General features: G+C 35.1%; 1 protein-coding gene across 1 annotated transcript in view; it reads right to left on the reverse strand.

Moving 5' to 3' along the window:
- The window catches only part of FAR1 (fatty acyl-CoA reductase 1), a 68632-nt gene that overhangs the window by 11725 nt on the left and 32841 nt on the right, over positions 1-24066 (reverse strand). Inside the window, exons 3-9 of the mRNA XM_066365528.1 lie at positions 20213-20388; positions 13261-13440; positions 9894-10071; positions 8784-8828; positions 8542-8660; positions 7261-7328; positions 5654-5825 (exon numbers count right to left, since the gene is read on the reverse strand). Of these exons, the coding sequence (XP_066221625.1) occupies positions 5654-5825; positions 7261-7328; positions 8542-8660; positions 8784-8828; positions 9894-10071; positions 13261-13440; positions 20213-20388 (938 nt within the window). The remainder of the gene's footprint in view (positions 1-5653; positions 5826-7260; positions 7329-8541; positions 8661-8783; positions 8829-9893; positions 10072-13260; positions 13441-20212; positions 20389-24066) is intronic.

Below are 24066 nucleotides of genomic sequence, written 5' to 3' on the forward strand. Positions count from 1 at the left end.
ATCTTATGTTTTTCTTCCCCACTCCTTTTTTCATTGACAATTCTCACCTAGTTTTCAGATTCATTCAAGTGACAGACTACACTAAAACTAATCACTGATTCAGCTATTAACAAATAATTACAGTAAAAAATTGGTGCGAGAAAAGGAAATCTGAAAAGCCATATATGTGTCAAGTTCATGGATTATCAAATCTATGGGAGATAAAAAGAAACAAAACTTTGTACCATCACTCTTGAGTTAAACATGAAATAAGAGCAAATACCTGGGACTATATTGCCATATATATTCTGAGTATTTATTCTTTATTATGGCAACCCACACGAAATAATCACAATCCTTTAGAGTAGGGCAAGATCTTAATGGTCTAGTCCAGGGTTTCTTAACGATAATTGTTTCTGTGTGTGGGGGGAGGGGGCTGTCCCGTGCATTCTAAGACGCTTGGCAGCATCCCTGGCCTCTACCAATTCGGTGCTAGTAGCACCTCTCCCCTGCCCAAGTTGTAATAACTAAAAACTTCCCCAAATATTGTCAAATGTCCCTTGAATGGGGCAAAATTGTCCTCTGTTGAAAATCACACAAATTATGAAGTATTAGTTTCACAGAAGTTAAGCTAGAGAGAGGTAAGCTAAATAACAACAAAAAAGACCATAGAACCATTTTTTTAATGTCATTTTTCAGTGATGAAATATTACTAAATTTCATGAGCTAGTGTGAATAATTTACTGCTTCTACATGTACTATCATGCATCCTAAACCCTAAGAATATTAACGAGGAATCTGTATGATGCACATCCGAGCTGTACTTACAAATTTATTATGTCAAGATAAAAGTCAGATTTTTATCTAGCTGAAACTCAAAATAATGTGAGTAAAATGCACACCATGAATGATATGAAAGACATTAGCTTAATGTAGAAGTAGGCATTATACTTATAAGGCCCCAATATAAGGTATAAAGCCTAGTACCTTGTTCAGTAAATATCTGAACAAATCAAATTATGAGGCTTTGTATTTAACATTTATAAAATTGCCTAATGAAAAGCCTTTATGTCTTTTCCTTTTTTGCTTTTAGACTATCAGTTCCCAGAGGTCAAGAATAATTCCTGATTTGAAAGCCTCACACAGGACAAACCTCAGATAAGAAGATTCTTTATTTGATGTTTCCTATTTGGAACGGATTTTAATTTCTGAATGCGATATTATCTCCCATCCTACCTGCTCATCTATAATATCACCTTGACTATCCTGCCAGAAGAGGTAAAGGTGACTTAAAACCGTTAGAATGAGGTGTGAAATCAGTGTGATTTCTGAGGGTAGGTAAAAAAAGGTGAAAGAGCTTTCTATCTTGCTTTCTGGAATACTCACCCTTGAAGACTTCAGTTGCCATGTATGCTGTCCAAGTTCCCTAGAGGCTGTCATGCTGTGAGGAAGCCCAAACAGTCCATGTGAAAAGACCACATGGAGAGGCACTGAGACTACATGAAGAGAGAGAGATGCTGGGCAACCCTTTCTTTCCTTTACCACTCCTTCCAGTACACCTGTTCCAGGTCCTATCTGACCGCAAACACTTGAAAGACTCTGGGACAAAATCAGAGCCAAATCCTTCAAGAATTCCTGACCCACAGAAATTGTAAGAGATTTAAAAAATAATTGTTGTTTTAACATACTAAGTTTGAGGTACTTTGCCATGCAGCACGGATAACAGAACAGATCTTAGTTCTGGGATTCTGGGGCTGCTATAATCAAAATCTAAAATATGTGGTATTGGCTTTAGGATCATGTGGTAGGCAGAATCTAAAAGGCTCTTGAGGAAACCACTGGTGAAACCTAAAAGGACCAAGAAAGAATTTTAGTAGAAGTCTTAAAGGGCTTTAATGAACCTGCTGGTGAGATCTTAAAGGAAAGTGACAAAAATATTATTGGGAATTGGAAAAACAAAACTGTCATCCATGGTAACATGAAAAATAGAAACTGCACCTAATTCAATGATCTAGCCAAAAGGATTTCCTCAGAAAGAAAAAGATGATCTTTAAAAAGTAAACTGTTTGTTTGAGTGGAATTTAGAGGAAATGTAAAATGCCAGCTGGAATTCTTTTAAAAATGACTTCTGAGCATAGGTAAAATCCACAATGCAGATGTAAGATTTTTGGTTAAGAACTCAAAAAAGATCTAAGGTAGTACCTGAGGTAAATAGACTGAAGAAATAAAATAGGAGTTGCTATAGTCAAGCAGCTAAATTTCTAAAATCAACTAGGTTAAGGCACAAGGAAACAATTCTACTGTTTTAATTAGTTTGGGAACTTAAACTTTGAACTTTTTAGTCCTGTGCCTTCAATTTGTTTCATGTCAATACCTGGATGTACATCTCTAGAAAACCCTCTAATTAACCCCTGCAGGACTCATGTATCCAGACCATGTGACATCCATTACCCAGTTGACCAAACCTCCTGACACCAATCCTCCAGATCATCTGACATCCACCATCCAGACCAACAGACATGACAACCGTCCTGGACCAATCCTAGGGCTAAGAATGCAGGACTGCTTCTTCTCAAGGACACTTTTTTTTATTATGAAATCTCTTTTCTTTCTTCTTCAGAATACTTTGGGTATTGCCTCGTTTTATTTCCGGTTTGCACACTCTAAGATCTTTGAATAAGTCTTTATTCTTTATTTCTAGCCAAAGCGTCCAGACTCTGAGTTTATTCGACAAACCTCATAGAATTTTTTAAACAAAAGACTTATGCCAGAACTTAAAGAAATGTCATAGAAATCCTACTGTTTATTTGTTTTGGTGTTTTTCTTAGGATAGAAATGGGGAGGCAGAGAGATGGACTCCCGCATGTGCCCGACTGGGATCCACCCAGCATGCCCAACAGGGGGCGAGATGCTCTGCCCATCTGGGCCTATGCTCTGTTGCAACCAGAGCCATTCTAGCACCTGAGGCAGAGGCGATGGAGCCAGCCTCAGTGCCAGGGCCAACTTTGCTCCAATGGAGCCTTGGCTGCAGGAGGGGAAGAGAGAAACAGAGGAAGGAGAGGGGGAGGGGTAGAGAAGCAGATGGGCACGTCTTCTGTGTGCCCTGGCCGGGAATCGAACATAGGACTTCCACATGCCAGGCCAATGCTCTACCGCTGAGCCAACCGGCCAAGGCCAAAATCCTACTGTTTAAGAGGCAGGATCTAAACTAAGGATCTAAAAGAAAGGAATCTAAGATACAAGGGTGTTGATTGATAGTAACCTCATAAAGAACCCTAGGCAGAGAAGGTCCTGTCTCAAAGGGATCTGTGGATATGGCTTTGGTCTAACGGAGATTGTCTTAAAACAGATACATAGTAAATCCACAGTTTGAAAAGGAATCAGATCAGTTTACACTTATATGGACAGAGACAGTACAAAATAAAAAGAAACTTCTGGACCAAAGATTGACAAACCAGTACCATGGGGCAAAATCCACCTACTTGTGTAAATAAAGTTTCACTGAAACACAGTCATGCTTATTCAATTAAATACTGTCTATGAATGTCAAGTTGCCTAACTGCAAGGTAGAGGTTACAATTAACAGCAGAAACCATACAGCCCTTTGCAGAAGCTGATCCCCGCCTTGGGAATTCCAAACCTTTATGGGCAGGAAGTAGGTTAAGAAAGCTACGCAGTTACCAACACAGGCTGAGAGAAATAATAAATACAAAGAAATAGTAATTTTAATATTTTAAAATCACTGTTTTAAGCCACTAAATTTGAGATGACTTGTTATATAGCAACATCTAGTATAAATTATTTAACCCTTTTAGTACGAATATTCACGTACGTCCTCGTGCCTCCTGACCATCAGAGTATGATCAACTTATTTTAAAAATGTGTAATGCAACATTTAAAAAAGGCAAATGTATGTTCTACTTGTTTCCATAAATTGGTTGTCAAACAAACATGATTTTAAGTTAATAAAACTGTAACTAATTTCATTTAAAAAAAACTCACTCCCAGGGGTCAGCGAGCATGAAAAAAACTCACTACTCAAAGGGTTAATTAATTTTGGTTACTCACTTATTTTTTAAGTTTACTGATCCCCCTTTTTTCTGTAAGGTACTGTGATACATTTAACAACCTGTTTTACTTTTTTGACCTAGCTTTTACTTTTATGTTCTAAATTGCACCAACTTGATTAATATCAAGAAAGCATGCACTGCCATCAGTCATAAATTTACTTCTGCTTTTTATCCAGAAAGTATGCTGCCAATGACAAATATTGCACTTTTCAGATCATCCTTAAAAACTTGAAAATAACCTGGATACATTATAATCTTTTTTCCATTAAGTATTTCTTTACTTAAAGCTATTCACCACTTCTCAGATATTTCAATATTAAATATTAGAGTTAGAAATATAATGGACAGCTGAATCCACAGAAAATCTCAAGTAACTCAGTTCCTGATACACTATAACTGGCAGATACCTCACTTTTATTTTTTGAGCCGTTGATGGAAGTTCTGAAATCAGCATCTTCTTTATACATAATTACTCAAATCCTGAACTCTCCAATCAAAGATTCCTCTGTAATGCCAATGTAGTTAAAAAAATAAATATTTTTATGGAACATTTCACTATAATTGTAGTAAAGTCAGGAGGACTTAAGTTTATGGGGTTTCAAAAAAAGAAAAAAAGAAAAAAGAAAGGCTGTAACAACCGTAAGAAAATAGAAAGTTTCCCATCTGTTATTAACTTTTTAAAAAACATATGATATTCTCTGTAATTAACACATTATAAGCTGAATGGGCAGCTGAGGTAATTCAAGCATCTAGAAGCATCCTATGTTTTTCATATAAAACTGCACAATCTACTTTAAGCAAAATAGTTTTCTCGTAATCCCCTATAAAACTACCCCTATGTTTTTAGGGGGAAGAGGAGAAGGGCTCAATTTCAGCTTATAATAACAATGACAACCCTGATGTTGGACATTTCCTGTATTATGGGATTCTGGAGATCAATGGCCCAATCAAGCTGAGATCCACAGTCTCCCCAAATATCCCCAACTTCTAAGAAATGTCTTAGCACCCTGATTGTGATTGTGATTAATCAGGTTAGTAATTCTAAAGGTAAAGCTCATGCTAGCGACTTTCCGTCTCTCCAGCAAGCTTCCACCACCTTACCAATATATAGTGTATTTATTGCTATTCCTCTTACCACGGTTCCTGACCTGTCAACCTGAGTGCAAGATCGAGCAATAAGGCAGGTACTGTATGTCTGACACCCTTCCAATAACGAAACAATAAGTTGTTGGAACACAACTTAACATTGGGGCGCCTGATTACTTGGTTTAAAGGATTCATCTTGAAGGAATGATTTATATAATATCCTGTAGGAAAAATAAGCGTCAAAGTATTTTGAATGTTATTTGTCATTCAGAAAAAAATATCTAAAGTTAGACCTAGAATTCAACACACAACAATAATTTATAAGCCAAACTTTAAAATAAATTAAGAGTAAAACACTACCTTTCCTTTCCTGACAAAGTCTTAAGTCTTCTCATTCACAAAAGGCCATTAAGCCTTATCATAAGCATAAACAAATACAGAGTTAACACACATTTTAGTGTAAGCACGGGTTGTTTAACAGTCAGAGGAACAGATAAGACAGAGCTAGTCACCATTACCTTGGGCTTCTTCCAGTCATCCTGAGGTAGATATCATACAGGAATGCTGGGGCCTTATGGCTTACAGCAATCCAGTAATGATATAAAAGGTGATTGGAGGTTAGATTTACATTGGGCCGTCTGAAGGCCTGTTCGAGAGGATTCCTCTTGAAAGTGGAAATTACATGGTATTCTGAGGAAGAAAAGTTGTGTAACAGCTTTGATAATAACCATGTAATAAAGTTTTGAAAAAAAAATCATGTTTTTACAAAGCAAAATATTTTACCAGAGATGTCAAAGTTCGCTCATTTAAAAGACAAACTTTTCTACTCTCTATAGTAGCTAAGAAAATATGGGTATTAGACTGCTGCACTCAAGTGGTTTTAGAACTGCCACTATTTATAAATTTTATTTAGATGGATTTTTGCTAAAATTCGCTCTTAAAAATCCTTTTAATATTTTACCTATGTCAGTTTATAATGTCACTTTCTATATTTCACTTCTCACGATAGCCTCTTTCTTTCTGTTCCTCTTTCCAGATTTTTATTATTGTACTTACTTAAAAAAAGAAAATATAATCATCCTTTGCTTATAAGTTGCTCAAAATAACATACATCATTTCAAAACAACCCAAATTAACTTGTTGTAACTTATTTAGTTTATATGATATCAACACAATCAAATCTATTATCTATGTTAATACTTTAATGAAAATGTATACTGAGATACTCACTAAAAAATAACATTTAACTTAATTTTTACTGAACTTTACAACACAATGAAAGATTACAAAAACCTCCCATTTAAGTATTTTAAAACTATTAAAAGAACACTATATAATTATTATAAAATTAAAATCTCACTAGATTTTTTCTTATATGCTCTAACAGTCAATCTTTAAATTGAAATAAAAATGTTCTAGTAAAACTTTAGAATAAAGAATATAAAAATTATTATAAAATCAAAATTGATCTACAAGGGTAACAAAAATTATTCATTTAAGAGTAAAACAAGACCCAATACTAAATCAATGCCATAGATTTTACTTTAAATGTGAAAATATAATCCAACAATTTAAAAATGATTTGATTTCAGTAGGCTTTAAGCTATACTATTCCCATTTTAGAGCAAGTGACACAGCATACATACTTCTCTATAATTTAAATAGATTAATTCACGGGAAATATTCTAGCAAAATGTATGCTACTTACTCCTTCATTTATTACTCTTTGGGTCACTTGCTATTTCCTGTGACAGACCCAACTCTTGTAGTTGGAAGTGCTATTGCTATGGACAGGCAACATCAGCATTGAGTGCCCACAACAGACAAAATTCACTATTTCCTGCCACAGGTACCTATGAGGGCTGCTGCAAATGGCAGCAGAAAAACAGTACTAGGCAGACAACAGTGGGATGAGGAGGGAACACACAGCAGGTGATTTTAAATTTGTAAAACCCTCTTAAGAATAAGGCAGTATCAGTATTCTTAAAATGGCAGTTAAAATAAGAATAAGTTGGTCACTCAGTGGCCTTAATGTCTCATGGATTATTCTGACATAAAAACTCAGAGAATATTTTAAGTTCTTTAGGATTTATTTTAACATTCAAAAACACAAATAAAATCATACCAACTTCACCCCAGTGGAAAGGATTAGTGCTGCCTGTTGTGCAATTATACACCATGATGTTCCTTGGTCTGCAAAACAAAGATCAAAGCAATAAAACTTAGAGGTCAAACTTGTCCAATCTAAATCTTATATGATTTTCAAGTAGGAAAAACTGAGAAGGGGTACCTTTGTTACACTATTTTTTCAATTATCCTTAAAAGATTATTTTTTGCATCTAAGTAACTATTAACACACGTTTTCCCTCCCCTACCAACAATATTATTTATTTTAAAAATACAGATTTTTTTTCATATTTTTCTTCCTTGTATGAATAGGAGCTTCAGTTTTTAAATGTAAGAAAAACAACAAATAATCTCATCTCTTCCTATCTCCTCATTTCCAGAGGCTCTAGTTGAAAATACTATGGACTGAATTCCCTTTTACCAGAAACCATGTATTTATATAATCACTTCCTTACTTTTTTAAAATATAAAAAATACTGGCTTCATCTGACTGGTGGTGGCACAGTGGATAGAATGTCGACCTGGGACGCTGAGGTCCCAGGTTTGAAGCCCTAAGGTCGCCGGCTTGAATGCGGGCTCACCCAGCTTGGGTGCAGGATCATCAACATGATCCCAAGGTCGCTGGCTTGAGCCGCCTCTCCTCCCTGCCATCGAGGCACATATGAGAAGTAATCAATGAACAACTAAAGTGCTGCAATTGTAAGCTGATTATTCTCATCTCTCTCCCTCTCTCAAAAAAAGTGTGTGTGTATATATACACACACACATAGATATATATTATATATATATGCTTCTAAAAGTAAGGGCAGTTTATTAATTTGAAAACAAAAATTACTGAAAAGCTTAAAGTTTAGGTGTTATCTGTAAATGCTACTACCCCCTTTCAAAAAAAGAAGTCCATGAGTTGATTAAGCTGCTCCAGTGAGACATTTCATATATGTAAACCATTCTCTGAGAATTTTCAGCTCTTTATGCCAAGTTCATACCAAGCTTTAGCTTAGATTAAAAAATCAGTGGGGAGAAAGGGGGGTAGTTGTTTATTTTTACTGCCTAATGAACTTGCCTATCCTGTAGGTAGTACATGAGAATTAATGTTAACTCTTAATTACTGCTGATGGAACCACTTACTATTATTGCCTGTAATAAGTCAACACCTGTGGTTGGAAGTGATAATGCCTATATATACTGGGAATACCAGGACTGAAAAATGAACAATCAGTAGCTACTTTTCCTTCTCAGTTACTATATATTTAACAAGCGACAATGTCACCTCATATACCTATTAACTCCGGAATACCAGGCTGCAGCAAGACTCATGTTGACAACTACATCTACAGGAACAAGATCTGCAAGGGCATTGTTGGAGGCACGCATTGTTCGAAGAATTCCTTTCCCTGCCTTTGTTAAAATTAAAAACAACACCTTAAGACATACGAACCAGAGTGCATTTATACATATTAAGATATACAGAAAACAGAAAAAAATATATAAAATATTAAATAAATCAAAAGGTTTACTTACCGCAATAAAGAGACCACTTGGTCCATTAAAGTTATCAATCCATCCCTAATACCAAAAATAAAAGAGGTAGGGAAGCTTATAAATATTATAAAACTAGAGTTTTATTATGTAAAGTCTACAGCTCCACCTATATTCTTGATAATTTTCTTTTAAAAACTAAAAATCAAACTAGACACAGGCCAGATTATTTCTCCTCACCCTAAATAGAAGCAATCTTCTGGAGCTGCAAATGGGTTAGTAAAATCATTTTTAAGGGATTAACAACTCTTCCATTAATTCTCTACAAGAAGAATTTTATAAATAGTTTATACCTGTCAAATATTTTTGCTAAATGAAGCCTGTTCAAGTTTGATTTTATGGGATTTACTGATGCAATATCCTGACTAGGGGAAATGGTAAATTATCCTCAAAATTACTGAATAAAACAGAGAAAAATAGAATAGTCAAAGCAACAAAAGGCATGCTATTACTTATTACCATTATAGAAACCTAGGTTTTTCCTAAATCAACTTACCTGTTATTTTATATCTATGTTTTCTCTTACTCCTGGGATTCACAAATACCATAATACCTTCCTTTTCTATAACAAATTATCATAGAAATCTCTCATCTTTTTCTTAGTTTGTGATCTTTACAGACAGAAGTCTAGGTCTTGGAAAGCTTGCCTTTTTTTGATACCAAAATGCAAATGAGATAAAATATCCTTCATATTCTCATCTCTATTCCCTTCACTTCTGCAAGGGAAGCTAATCAGCAAGTAATTTTAAAAGCCAACAAATGTTGATGTGTCAAAACTCCAAGCCCATCAATCACAAGGAAAACACATAGGACTCGATCACATTTGATCGAGACTACATCAGAGTTTTTTACTTAATTCTCGATTGAGATTTTTTAAATGTTGATCTGCATTCCTCAACACAGAGCAATAAATTAGAAATAAAAGTACCAAGAGAAGTGTCTCTTTCTATGAATGGGAACACCTTTACCATATTTAGCCAAATTCAGTGAATAACATCTACTTTTAAATCAAACAACTGCCAACTCTTTTAATACAAAGTTATGACTTAAATTTTTCAATTCTAATTATTTAAAAAAATTCTAACAACTTACTGGAAAAGGTTCTTTCCAACTGGCACCAACAATCGATGGCCTCAAAATTGCCACATTTAGCTTTGCTCCTTCTTGTTGCACAACATATTCTGCCAATGCTTTTGTGTATATGTATGTATTAGGTCTGTCACCTATCAATTTGGGCGTAATATCATTTACTAGGCCGTCATCCATCCACCTGGTAAACAAAGAAATTGCATGCAAAAATATTTTCAGATATTTTACTCTAAAATAAAAAACCACTTACTTTGCATATTCAAACATATCTGTTGCTCTGACTCAAACGATTTGACAACTTTTACTAAAAATATGGAGTTTGTCTTCCTTTCATTATACATCAACTTCAAGTCCACATTTTTTATCCCAATTTCTGTATCTAAAAGTGTCCATAAACCTAGAGTTCTTTCATCTATCATATAATAGGTAGCAAAGCTGAACTGATTTATGATCTTTTAATACCATCTATTGTGAATATTCTTATACTTCATATGTACTTTGGTGAGGGCTGCTATTCTAAACCTAACTAAAATTATTTTATTTTATACAGTACATAGATTCTATTCTTTTTTAAAGTACACGAAAATCTGCAAAATACATCTGGCCCCATGGGTTTCAGATTAGGAATTACAAATCTATATATAACCACCAAACACTACTAATTACATATAACTGTAATGAATATACATTTACAATTAATAGAAAAAGTCTAGTAATCTCAATATTAAAGGTGAAAAATTAAAAACTGTATGCTATCAATAGAAGAATAACAAAAACTAGGGTAACAAAAATAAATTTAACAATGCTATAAAAATCAATTAGGGGATCATCTCCTATCTCCATCTGCAGTTATTCTTCCTGAACCTGAGAAGTAGTTTACATGCCTCTGGTTTTATGTGCAATATTCTGGTGGACATTTGTATTCATCATTCAGAAATCAGTGCGAACTGCAGACTTCCTACCATTCCCCTATCCCAAACAAGCCCGCCAACAGGTAGGGTCTTAGGGATTTGGCTATTTTTATTCCATGGCTCAGAAAGCTCCCATTCTGTGGTCCCAGCCTTGTTTTGTTTTTGTGTGTGTGTGTGCTGAAACTATCCCATCACCCTCACTCCCTCTTTTATACTTCACAGCTTTTCAGCTGCTGTCTAAAAGGACCTCAGCAATGCCTAACATGAAGTAGAAAGTCCATCTGTGAGTGGTTCTGTTGGTAATGTGAAAATTACAAATGGCAGAGGAGTAGAGGCTTTTTCAACACCTCTGCTTTCAGAAACAGGAAATTTCTATTCTCCCTAAGGCTTTGATTTTTTTCATCATAAAATAGTCTAATAAGCTAATTTTTAAAAAGAAATGCCATTAAGTACATGGCATTGTGGTTTAAAATCACTAACAAGTTCTGGGAAAGAAAAATATATGATTTTGAGTCTTATATGCTTTTAAAAATTAGGTATGAATGGCACAAAGTACGAATATTTTGTTTCTTTAGGGAGGACATGTGGAAAAGGTTTGAGGGTTGGAGATGGGAGAAATATTTCATAGAGCTATCAGTGACCAAATAATTTTTTTTAACTAATAAAGATATTTTAAGCAGTAGAAAAAATTCAATTGGCAAACTACTATGAAATTAGAAAATACCTCCTTCTCCATATCTCTGAAGAAAATGTCTACTCTGATCACCTATAAAAGGAAGGTTATATACTAGGTGACATGTATCTTCCCCCATCTAAATATCTGATTCCAGTATACTTTTCCTCTTATTGTCTATAATGTTATGTATGCATAATTGTATAACTCAGTATGATGCCACACTCTAATGTCAGCCATGCTAACTGATGAGGAAGCATAAAACAGATTATCAAGATAAATTTTCTTTATGAGGAAGTACTTTTATGTGAATGAAAGGAAAAAATACTAATGAAATGAAGGGCAGCTGCTAATCAACTTAGAAACAACACAGTGGAAACAACTTTTAAAAAATTCAAGAGATGTTGCTACATTAACAGAAAAAACAAACAAACAAGAAACTGGCTAAATGGAGGAGACTTTAGCCAGTAAGTAAGCCTCATCAATAGTGAGTTTACATTTTCAATCCATGAGTTAACCTAAGATTACCTGTTAGCTAAATTTCTTTGTAAGCAAGGAAAGATGATATAAAATTAGGTTACATGCTCTTTCTCAGCAACTTAAATGTTTGGATATACCAACTACTAATAAGAGAAAAAGTAAAAAGGTTCATTACTTCTACTCAACTTTTTCCAGAGATATTAAAATTTTCTGCCCACTGACCTGTGAGGAACGTGAGGTAGATATTTACGCCCATCCAAGAAATGGAGTCAGAAAACAGAAACCAGGGAATTATTTTAAGAATGTCTTAGTAAACTCCCATACTTATTAATTTTATCATAATATGTCTGCTCCTCATAGTGATGGGCAGGAAAGCCTTTAAGAAAAGGACCTACATGCTTATTTTAGGAGAAAACTTGGAGGAGGAGCTAAAAACACCCTGTAGCACCCTGGAAAGAAAAGAACTGGACTGAGAAAGCAGGGAATGATAACTAAGGAGCTGAAAGTAGACAGAATCTCTGGAGAAAAAGAAGACCTGAGTGGAAAGAGGTAAGAATGATGAGGTAAAAAAACAAAACAATGTTATATGAGGATTAACAAATATGTGAAAATATAATAGATACTGGAAGGTTTTTATCATTATAGTCAATAAAAGAAAAAAGATTTTTGTTTTTGCTTTGATCCTATGCTATTTGTTTCACTTGACAAGAAAGCTGAATGAAGCAAACGAAATCTTGGCCTTGGTATAAGCATACTTCACTTACTCTGTATCCAGATTGTTCTCATGCATTAATTGTCAATAGGATTTAAGTCCTCAGAAAGATGATAAAGACTCAGAGTATCAATTAAAGGATCATGACTCCTCTGATACCCTAATAACAAAAGGTGCCTCTACAGATACATGAGACTGAGCAATAAAAAAGATAATCTTTTAATAAATTAGAACCTTTTAAATAAATTAGTCCTATCGGTATCAGGTACTTAGTCACTAAGACTGAATCACTGGAAAACAAGGCCCTCCCATCACAGATGAGTTTGTTCAAAGGCCTTATTCTAACTAGCATTTCTAGTCAAAAATGAAAGCTCCACACTGACTTCACCAAGACATTTAGATATAAATCTATACAATAAAAAAACATAGTAGATAAGTAATAATTTGTTGAATAAACAAATAAATGTATGTATGTATGTATGTATATGTGTGGGTGTAAAGAGAGAGAAACTGAAATTGACTAAAAGATACACACAAGCTTGGATCCAAAGTTTCAGGATCAAAACAAATTACATAAATTTCAAACAAACATACTCTAAAGAATCAATAAGTTTCTTGGGATCCACAGGGGGTGGATAGACTACTTCATCAATATGCTTTCGATTGCAGTAGGCATATGCTGTTGATACATGCACGAACACTTCTAGATTCTTCATTTGCTGTGCAAGGAGAAGAAGCTGTCTTGTAGCAATCACATTTAACTGAATAGCATCTCTGTAAAAGAAAAAGTGACAACAAAAAATCAGAAAGCTATGTCATTTATTTGACCTGCTAAAATAAAAATCTTTATTTTTTTGAGAATTTTTTTTTAGATTTATTCATTTTAGAGAGAGGAGACAGACAGAGAGAGAGAGAGAAACAAGGGGGGAAGAGCAGGAAGCATCAACTCCTTGCTTGACTGAGCAGCCAAGGGTTTCGAACCAGCAACCTTAGCATTTCAGGTCGATGCTTTACCCACTGTGCTATCACAGGTCAGGCTAAAAAAAAAAATCTTAATTCCATTAGAGAGATAAAGACATAGATTGTTTCTTTACAACTGATCCCTTAGCTCTGATTTTGTGTAGTTTATTTCATTATGAAGTACATTTATTCTATCAATTGTGTTTAAAAAGAAATATTTTGTGATTATAAAACAAATCTCATTAGAATTTTTTAAATAAAAGTACAAATTAAAAAATTTAAATTACCCAGAAATAAGCATAGATCATTTCTGTGTCTTTAGCTTTTCTGTATCCATTTTAAAGTCATGTTAAAATTATTTTGCATCTTGATTTTTAAAAGTATAGTAATCATGATATGTACAACAACAGAAGAAATCAGAATGGTTAAGTAATTTTAAAATGTTAACACAGAAGCACCAATAGGAGTAAAACAAAATTCAGAAACATTAAATTATAATAACACATAAACAAAAAAGAATATGTTTATTTCTTTCTTTGTAGTAATAAATAGAAACATTTTTTAAATACTAGTTACAAAAGGGATATTATAACAAAACTAGTACATATATTATAAGAGGTACATGCCAAGACCTCAAAATGATCTAGATATTCTCTTCTTAAAATTTATTAAAAATTCCTCAAATACATACAAGTAAATATGCATTAAAAACAATCAGTGAAGCATCACTGACCTGCTAGATCAACCAGAGAACCAGAATAAAATGACTTGATAAGGTAGGCATTTCATCACAATAAAAGAATACAGACATTAAAATAATTGATAACTAAAAAAACACCAAAAATCTTGGTGAATATTTTAAAAAATGCATATATTATGAAGTGAAGCAAGATTAAGAACAAGATTCTGGATTAAGACCTAGGTTCTAATCCTAGGTTGGCCTACCTATCAGCTAGGATTAGGTGACCTGGTAAAGTCACTCAAGCACTCAGGCCTTTATTTCCTCACCTGTAAACGGGAACAATAATAAAATCTATCTAATAGGATTTGTATAAAATTAAATGAAATAAATAGTTTGCAAGTATGTATTTAGCATTATTCCTAATATAGTCCAAAAAAGCAGTCAATAAATATTAAGGTAATGAGGTGGTGGGTACTTTTTGCTTTCCATTAAACTTTTGTTTTCGGCTTGACTTGAAGGGGAAAAATTTTGAAATGTGCAATACCAGTAATACAGTGATAAAACTGGCATGGTATTATACTGTTGGTGACACTAAAACTGATAAAACTGATCTAAAAAAGACTAAGACAAAGTACCAAAAATTATATAAATGATAGTTACTAATCTAGTTAACAAACTAAAAATAACTCAGAGGAAACACTTGTTTTAACCCGAATTTTTCAAACGAAAAATTTAAATTTCCCAAATTTGCTATACTAAATGAACATTACATAAAATATACTACATATATCAACATGATGAAATAACATCACATTACAAAAATTATAACTATGAAAAAAATAGAAACAGGAACATTATTTCTGTAAGTATAAAGTTGAAACTCTATGATTACAATTTATGTAAACAGACAAGAAAATTTTTTTAAAAATAAACAGTTTTGCCCTGGCCAGATGGCTCAGTTGGTTGGGGGTACCCATCCAGAGCAGTGGTGCCCAACCCCCGGGCAGCAGATCGGTACCGATCCATGGGCCATTTGGTACTGGTCCGCAGAGAAAGAATAAATAACTTACATTATTTCTGTTTTATTTACACTTAAGTCTGAACAATATTTTATTTTAAAAAAATGACCAGATTCCCTCTGTAACATCCATCTAAGACTCACTCACTCTTGACACTTGTCTCGGTCACGTGATACATTTATCCGTCCCACCCTAAAGGCTGGTCCATGAAAATATTTTCTGACATTAAACCGGTCCGTGGCCCAAAAAAGGTTGGGGACCACTGGGTTAGAGCACAGAGGTTGTCGGTTCGACCCCTGGTCAGGGCACATGTTCCTGTCTCTCTCTCTCTCCCTCTCTCTCTCTTCCTCTCTGGCTAAAATAAATAAATCAAAAAATAATTTTTAAAGATGATTTTAAAAAAAGTACTACATTTTCAGTACTTAAGGAAAAGTCCAGCTGTTCTTTTAAGGACCCAGGATATGTCACAGATAGAATCTGGTCCGCCTGACTGTAAAGCAGTGCTTTGATGTTGACATTTGCAAAACAATGTTTTGGAAGACATAGAGACAATATTCTGTTACAGGTTCCTAAGGACGGGACAACAAGTTCTGGGTCACCAGGGACAAGAAATGATTCATGAAAGGAAAAAGTCCTGTGCCTTATTTTTTTCTCTTAATAGTATCCAAGAGCCTATGAAAACTTACTAGAAGGAAATTTTTTAAAAATGAAGTATTTGGGTTGGGGTCTTACAATCATGAATGTATCTTTTTTCTTTCTTATCTCAACTGTGGGGGATATCTATTCAAATGGAAATCTGGCAAAAAAGACATTTTACGAAGAGGATACTATTCACTAGACTGTAAGGCGATGTGTTATTTTCTTTTGCATTTGCAAAACAACAGGGGTAAAGACAGTAGTGTTTTTGGAATAGAACACAAAGGATATTCTGTTACAGGTTCCGGAGGATGGTGACAGAGTTTCTGGGTCACTGAAAATAAGGAATAACTTGAGAGAGGAAACACGCCTGTGCCGTTCTACCCTGCCATCCATCCCCTTTCCCGTCCAACTGAACCTGAGGGCCAAACCTGAAGGCACTGAGTGCCAAAGTAAGTAACTCTTGGTATCACTCCAGGCTAGTACCATCACTATTTTACCATTGTCCAATTTCTACTCCACTGAAATTCAGGCTAAGACACTGACATGTTAGATCAAAAGCATTTAGTACTAAACAAAAATAATGTTCTCATTACGTTTTGGTTAATAGGAGTCATAAATGCACTAAATAACAGTGGCTTTGGGGTAGGGATGGGGAAATTAACACATTTTTATAATTACGGTCCATCACTAATGCAGATATAGAAACTTAAAAAAAAAAAAGAAAACTTGAGCTGCCAGTAAGTTTTCTTGTTCCCTGTCTTCTACAGACATGCTGGGTTGTTCAAAATCTATGTTGATAATACGTCTAAGACTTTAAACCAGAGATCTCACATTTAGCATAAAGGACACCTGAGAGCTTATTAAAAATAGAGATTGCTGGACCTCATCTTCAGATACTTTTTAATGTTTGAAGTGAAGCCTGTGAAACTGCATTTTATTATTATTATTATTTATTATATTTGGCGAGAGAAAGAGAGACAGGAAGGGAGAGAGATGAGAAGCATCAACTCACAGTTGTGACACTTTAGTTGGTCACTGATTGGTTCTCATACCTGCCTGGGGGTAGTGCTCAAACCAAGCCACCAGTGACCGCTTGCTCAAGCCAGCAACCATGGTATTCATTTCAATGACCCTACACTCAAGCTGGCGATCTCAGAGTTTGGAACCTGGGACCTCAGCATCCCAGGTCAATACTTTATCCACCATGCCATCACTGGTCAGGCGTGAAACTGTATTTTTAAAAAGATCCCCAGGCCATTCTAATCTCTTACTCCCCTTCTCCCCACCTCTGACAAAATACTACCTAGATGAAACCTCATTAACATTCCTGATTTTTAAAAACTTAATGAAGACACAGACAAAGACATCTAGAAACAAATTAATCTTAGGGAAAAGACCCAGACACCTGTAATTTAAATCAAATCCAACACAACCCTGCAGGCCAGAGATTGGCAAGAAATATTCAAAGTGTTGAAAAGCAAGGACCTACAACCAAGATGACTCTATCTAGCAAAGCTATCACTTAGAATCAAAGGACAGATAAAGAGCTTCCTGACAAGAAAAAGCTAAAGGAGTTCATCACCACCAAACCAGTATTAAATGAAATGTTAAAGCGTCTATCACACATCTATCAACAATGAATCTAAAAAACAAAATAAACGAACAAGCAGAAAAGAACAGATTTATAGATATAGGGAACATTTTGACAGTTGCCAGATGGGAAGCAGATTGGGAGGATGGGTGAAAAAGGTGAAGGGATTAGGAAGCACAAATTGTTTGTTATGAACAGTCATGGGGATGTAAAGTACAGCATAGAGAATATAGTCAACAATATTCTAATAACTATGTAAGGTCAAAGGGTATAAGATTTATTGGGATGATCACTTAGTTATGTAATGTCTAATAACTGGGATGTATACCTTAAACTAATATGATAATGCATGTCAACTGTAATTGAAAATAAAAAATGATATAAATAAATTGCTAAAAATGAGGACTCCTGAGTATTACCCCAAAACTAGAGGATCTAAATTTAGCATGTATAGTTCAAGATTCTGCCTTTTTAATACATCTTCCAGAAATTCTTAAGATTCATAATACAGTCTAAATTTTGAGAATCAATGCCCTTGGATTCCACAGTTTCTTGATCTTTCCCAACCATCACTACTTATTTCCACTTTCTGAACACCTACTCACAGCCATGTATAGTTTTCAGTAACTCTTTTATTTTATATCCTAGGTTATGGTTATTTAGGCATATTCTATCTCCTCTATTAGACTCTATGAACTTTGCAAATAGGATCTATAAGCAGTTTAACTTGATTTTTCCCAAAATCTTGGGTACAATGTAGCATTTTTTATTTATAGGTTAACTTAAAAAGTGATTAAAAAGAGTAATAGTTCTGTAAGTAGTTATTATATGCCAACCTACAGTATTTTAGAATGTCTGGCCCAAATCTGATGTTGTAGTATCATCATTAAAATTGCTTCCCAGAAAACAATAATTTCAGTAATGAGGCTTTGGTCAGCAAACATGCATGCCTTGACAAGGAGGAGAAGAACAATAAATGTTCTTGTTCACCTGTCTACCCCATCTTCTATGTGATCTCTAGTAAAAGGAAAGAATAATAATAAAGAGATTTCCCTTTCATTAATAGTAGCCTTGCTTCCCAGGGGAACAGAAAGAGAGAAGAAATTACCCTGAAACTCTTGCACTTTGGTCCTCCTCATAAAAGTTTGATGAGTTTCACCCTAAGTAATGTTACCTGTTCTAATGAGAACTATACATACCACAATTATCTCATATCTGTATACTTAAAAAAAGTTTCCTAAGGTTGTATGAACTCTTTATTTCAGTTATGAAAAAAGTAATAAAAATAATAAAAATGAGAACTGTGGGGGGAAATATCCGTTAGAGTGACTATTTCATAGTAAAAACTCACCTATAATTTCACCCTGCAAAGATAATTGTCAAATATTGAAAGACATGTCTATAAATACACATATATAGACACATTTTATGAAAATGTAATTATACAATAGTTCTAATACGATTCTTTTGCCATTTTCTAATCATGAAAATATAACAGCTACATAAAAAGAACTAAAGAGTAAATAAATTATTATCATCAGATAATAAACAATGAAATCAAGATTAGAATGAAAATATGTAATTCCAAAGCTTATCATCTTTTCATTACATAATGCTACGTCAGCTTCCTCAAATATAAAATAGATTTGCCCATACTATTACAGTGGGTAATGTTAGCATATTATAAAATAATGGATGAGAAACTATCCTGAAAACTAAAAAGCACTATTACAGAAATAACTATTACAGAGTCCTCACCTGGAATACAGGCAAAACACAACGTAGTGCTTTGGTACTGAACTGTTATGTTATATAATGTCGACTAAGGTTTATACTTCTACATTAAAGACATTATGGGGAGTAATTTCTAATTAATTAATCAAAATTTAATTAAAAGGCATTTTAAGAAAAAGACCTTCAAGTAAGTAATTGTGAAACCTAATGAGGTCTGCACCAATTTAACTGGTATAAGATCTTACAATTAGATTAACATTATAAAACTATTTTTTAACATATCATCAAAAAGAATGCTCTGAATTAAACACCATTATTTGAAATGAATATTTGTTAATTTTTTTACACAACAGTGAACATTAGAATGTTTTTCCCTTGAAACAGGCATTTTGAAGAAAGTCCAAATTATTTTTTAAATTAAAATTATGTCCAATGTACCTTGCCCCTAATACTGTTAAAGTTTTAATAGAGAAGGTATAAATCATATTTATAAACAGTTTTATCTTACTCTTGAGTCTGATTTTGTAAAATTTTCAGACGAATAATGTGAAGCAGAAAAATAAAGTTGCTGAGGTATAGGCTTTTGAAAGAATGGAGGGCAGAAGAAAGAAATACTATTAGTTGTTAAAACAAGCACTCCTACCTACCCAAACTGAACTTTTCTTCTCCTCTGTAACTCCCATTTCTTGTCTTTTCCCTGTTCCAGGAAAAATGTAAGGCTACTTCTTTTAATAAATATACAGTAGCTATCCAATGTTATTTAAACTAATAACAGAAAGAAAATTCTTTTTACACTGTGTAGGACACTGAAAGCTACAAGTGAGTTTCGTATTACTTTCAAAACTTGTCAGAAACATAGAATTCAAATTAGATCTTTTAACCATGCTGAAGTTCAAATGTCAGATAAATTCCTTTACTTACCTTAAATTTTCATTAAATCTTATTGTAGCTGCACAGTGGAATATAATATTGGTAGAATCTAAGATGATCTCTTTATCTTCTTCACTAAGGGCCAGCTTAGGTTGGGTAAGTTCACTGTTGATTGCTACAATTTTCTCCCTAAAATCTGGATTTTCATCTCTCAATCTGTCAAAGAGCTATCAAAGGAGAAAAAATAGTTTAGGGCAGCATTTTGCAACTTTCTAAAACCCATTATCATCTTCCTCTTCCCCAATGAGTATCACCGTTTTTAAAACTTCCACTATGCAAATCTTAAGGTGCTTTTCTAATAGGGGTTATAGAAAACACCTTATGAGGCCCCACATTATTGTCCACATTTCATAGATGAGGAATCTGAGAAATTAGGGAGGTTAAGTAACTTGCCCATGATGCAAGCTGATAGTTCGCAGAGTTAAATCTGAACTGTCCATGCCTTTGTCGATTAGATTAGATTAGATTATCTCTCAGAATAGACTTGGGCAATACAATCGGGACGTTTAAAATGATCATTCAGATTTCTAAAATCTAGACTTCAATTTGCAAGGAAAAACTCAACAAATAAACAATTAAAATATAAGGTTATAATTAATAAAATAGGGGTAATATTACAGTACTATGGGATTGCACAGGAGAAATAACTAACCAAGTTTGGGAAAGACCTGAGATTATAAAGTATTAGAACAGTATTCCAGGCAGAAGAAGTAGCATGTTATAACCACTTACAAGTGAAAGAATTAATGTATTTGGGAAATTAAAAATAATTCAGTAAGACTCGGTCAATGACTGGATATGAGAGATAAGGAATATAAACTCCATTAGGACAGAGACCATATCTATTTTAACTAAACAGCAGAGTGCTTGACAAGACACAGACAAGATAATTTATGGGAATAAATTCATAAGAAGGAAAACACTGGAAGTGAAAGAAGTACAGTTACAAAGATACAAGTTTTGAAGGTTTTTCAAAAACCATTTTGTGACTGTTGTATGTAAAGCACCTATGTGGCAACCCAGAAGACCAACTGGCTCCATGGATCTGGAGTTCACAGGAGAGCCAGACTGATAAAAGATTTTACTAATCACACACAGGTAGCCCTGGGAGTAGATGGTCACCCACGTAGCAGTAATGATGGGTACCCCAGGTCCAGATTACATGCGCGTCTTCCAAATCTAATTGAAAGGACAACCATTCCTCTAACATAAAATGGACAGTGCTGAGTAATCACCTACCTGGGTCTAATAAAAAGAGATCAAGGCCTAGAACCAAACTTTGAAGAGTATCAATATTTAAAGGGCAAGCAGAGAAAAAAGAATCCAAGGAATGACCAGAAAAGTACTTTTAACATCTTAAATACACACTTTTTTCCCTTCTTCTTCTTTTCCAAGTGAGGAGGGAATATCGAGAGACAGACTCCCACATGCACCCTGAACAGGATCCACCCAGCAACCCCCATCTGGGGCCTACACTCTGCCTGCCCATCTAGGGCCATGCTCTCAACAGAGTTATTTTTTAGCGCCTGAGGAAGAGGCTTGATGGAGCCATCCTCAGTGCTCCAGGGCCAATGTGCTTGAACCAATAGAGCCATGGCTCTGGGAGGAGGGGGAGGAGGGGGAAGAGGAGGAGGGGGAGGAGGAGGAGGAGGAGGAGGAGGGGAAGGAGGAGAAGGAGGGGAGAGAGAGAGAGAGAGAGAGAGAGAGAGAGAGAGAAGGAGGAGGGGGAAGGATGGAGAAGCAGAAGGTTGCTTCTCCTGTGTGCCCTGATCAGAAAACAAACCCGGGACATCCACATGACAGGCTGATGCGCCAGGGCCCAATACACACTTTATTCCACATCTTTTCATTCTCCCAGATTGTCAATGACCTTTAATTTAATTCCCCTTCACATTAGGTATCTCCATCAAGACATGATTATACTGCTTCACAAGTTACATAACGTATTTAGTACTCTTCCCTTCTCTGGCCAGTATCTCTTTATTCAGTAATACCATTTCCCCCACTGGTACCCCAATTAGTTCCTACTTTATTAAGTTCACTGATGTCCTCTTTAATATATTTTATTCCCCTTCCAGCATTTATTTCATGGTCAACTATTTTAACTTAATTCTCACCATCCAATAGTTTCTTTTCCCAGAGACATTCCTATAAATCAGTGATTCTCAACTTGGTACCATTTGTGACCCTAGGGAACATTTGGTGATGTCTGGAGACATTTGTGGTTGTTACAACTGGGAGGGAGAGAGAATAAAGTAGCTGGGATTTAATGGGTAGAGACCAGGAATGCTGCTGTCACCCTATAATGAACATGACAGCTTCCCATAACAAAAATTATCTGGCCCAAAATGTCAACAGTGTCTAAATTGAGGACCTCCTACTATAAGACAATGTCTGACTATGGTATATGCTCTTTGCCTAAGCTCTTTATTCCTGTTTCAAAATCACTGTAGGCTTACCTATAAGTTTCTTTCTAACTTTATATGTGCATTCACTGCTACTTGACATAAAAATGACTCACTTTACTAATGCACCAGCAATGCTAATACATAATGGAGAATAAGTGGCCCTATGATTAAGAGGAAGGATGTACTAGATGAAAATCAGATGCATAAGAAAAATAGCATAATTTATAGTGTATTTTAGTGAAATATTTCATTTAGACAAATATTTGGAAACAATGAATTTTTATATAGAAAATAAGGGCCACATGTTTAGGCTAAACCAAAAAAAGTTCAATGAAATGTTAGGCTTTAAGTAGAAGATACTCAATTTTTTTACAAATTAGACTTACTATGGAGGAAAAGCATAGAAGCACTGTCCTGGAGACACCGGAGGAGAGGCCCCAATCTTTCACATTATACTCAGGTCCTCAATTTCAACCAAGACTAAGCTTCAATAACTGTTCCTATCCAATCTCTCTTGATACTTCTACACTCTTCCTTTCCTCCTTCCTGTTAAACACACTCTAGACCAGTGGTAGTCAACCTGGTCCCTACCGCCCACTAGTGGGTGTTCCAGCTCTCATGGAGGGCGGTAGCAGAGCAACCAAAGTATAAATAAAAGGATAGATTTAACTATAATGTTGTTTTATAAAGATTTATTCTGCCCTGGCCGGTTGGCTCAGCGGTAGAGCGTCGGCCTAGCGTGCGGAGGACCCGGGTTCGATTCCCGGCCAGGGCACACAGGAGAAGTGCACATTTGCTTCTCCACCCCTCCGCCGCGCTTTCCTCTCTGTCTCTTCCCCTCCCGCAGCCAAGGCTCCATTGGAGCAAAGATGGCCTGGGCGCTGGGGATGGCTCTGTGGCCTCTGCCTCAGGCGCTAGAGTGGCTCTGGTCACAACATGGCGACGCCCAGGATGGGCAGAGCATCGCCCCCTGGTGGGCAGAGCGTCGCCCCATGGTGGGCGTGCCGGGTGGATCCCGGTCGGGCGCATGCGGGAGTCTGTCTGACTGTCTCTCCCTGTTTCCAGCTTCAGAAAAAAATGCAAAAAAAATAAAATAAAAAAATAAAATAAAAAAAGATTTATTCTGCCAAACTTAGTGAAAATCCAACATAAAGTACTTGGTAAGTAATTATTATTATATGTTTTAACTTGCTGTAACTCTGCTTTATAAATTTTATAAAGTAAAGTTACTTCCCTATTTTATAAATCACTATTACTGTGGAACCACTGGGCTGTTAGAAAATTTTACTACTAACAGAGATACAAAAGTGGGCAGTACGTATAAAAAGGTTGAATACCCCTGCTAGACTATAGGCTCCTTTAAGATAGGGACTCTTATTTATCCCTGAATTCAACTGTCTACACCAAGTCAAGTGCTTACCACTAAGTAGGCACAAC

The sequence above is a fragment of the Saccopteryx leptura genome, chromosome 1, assembly GCF_036850995.1.
Source record: "Saccopteryx leptura isolate mSacLep1 chromosome 1, mSacLep1_pri_phased_curated, whole genome shotgun sequence".
In the NCBI taxonomy this organism is placed as follows: Eukaryota; Metazoa; Chordata; class Mammalia; order Chiroptera; family Emballonuridae; genus Saccopteryx; species Saccopteryx leptura.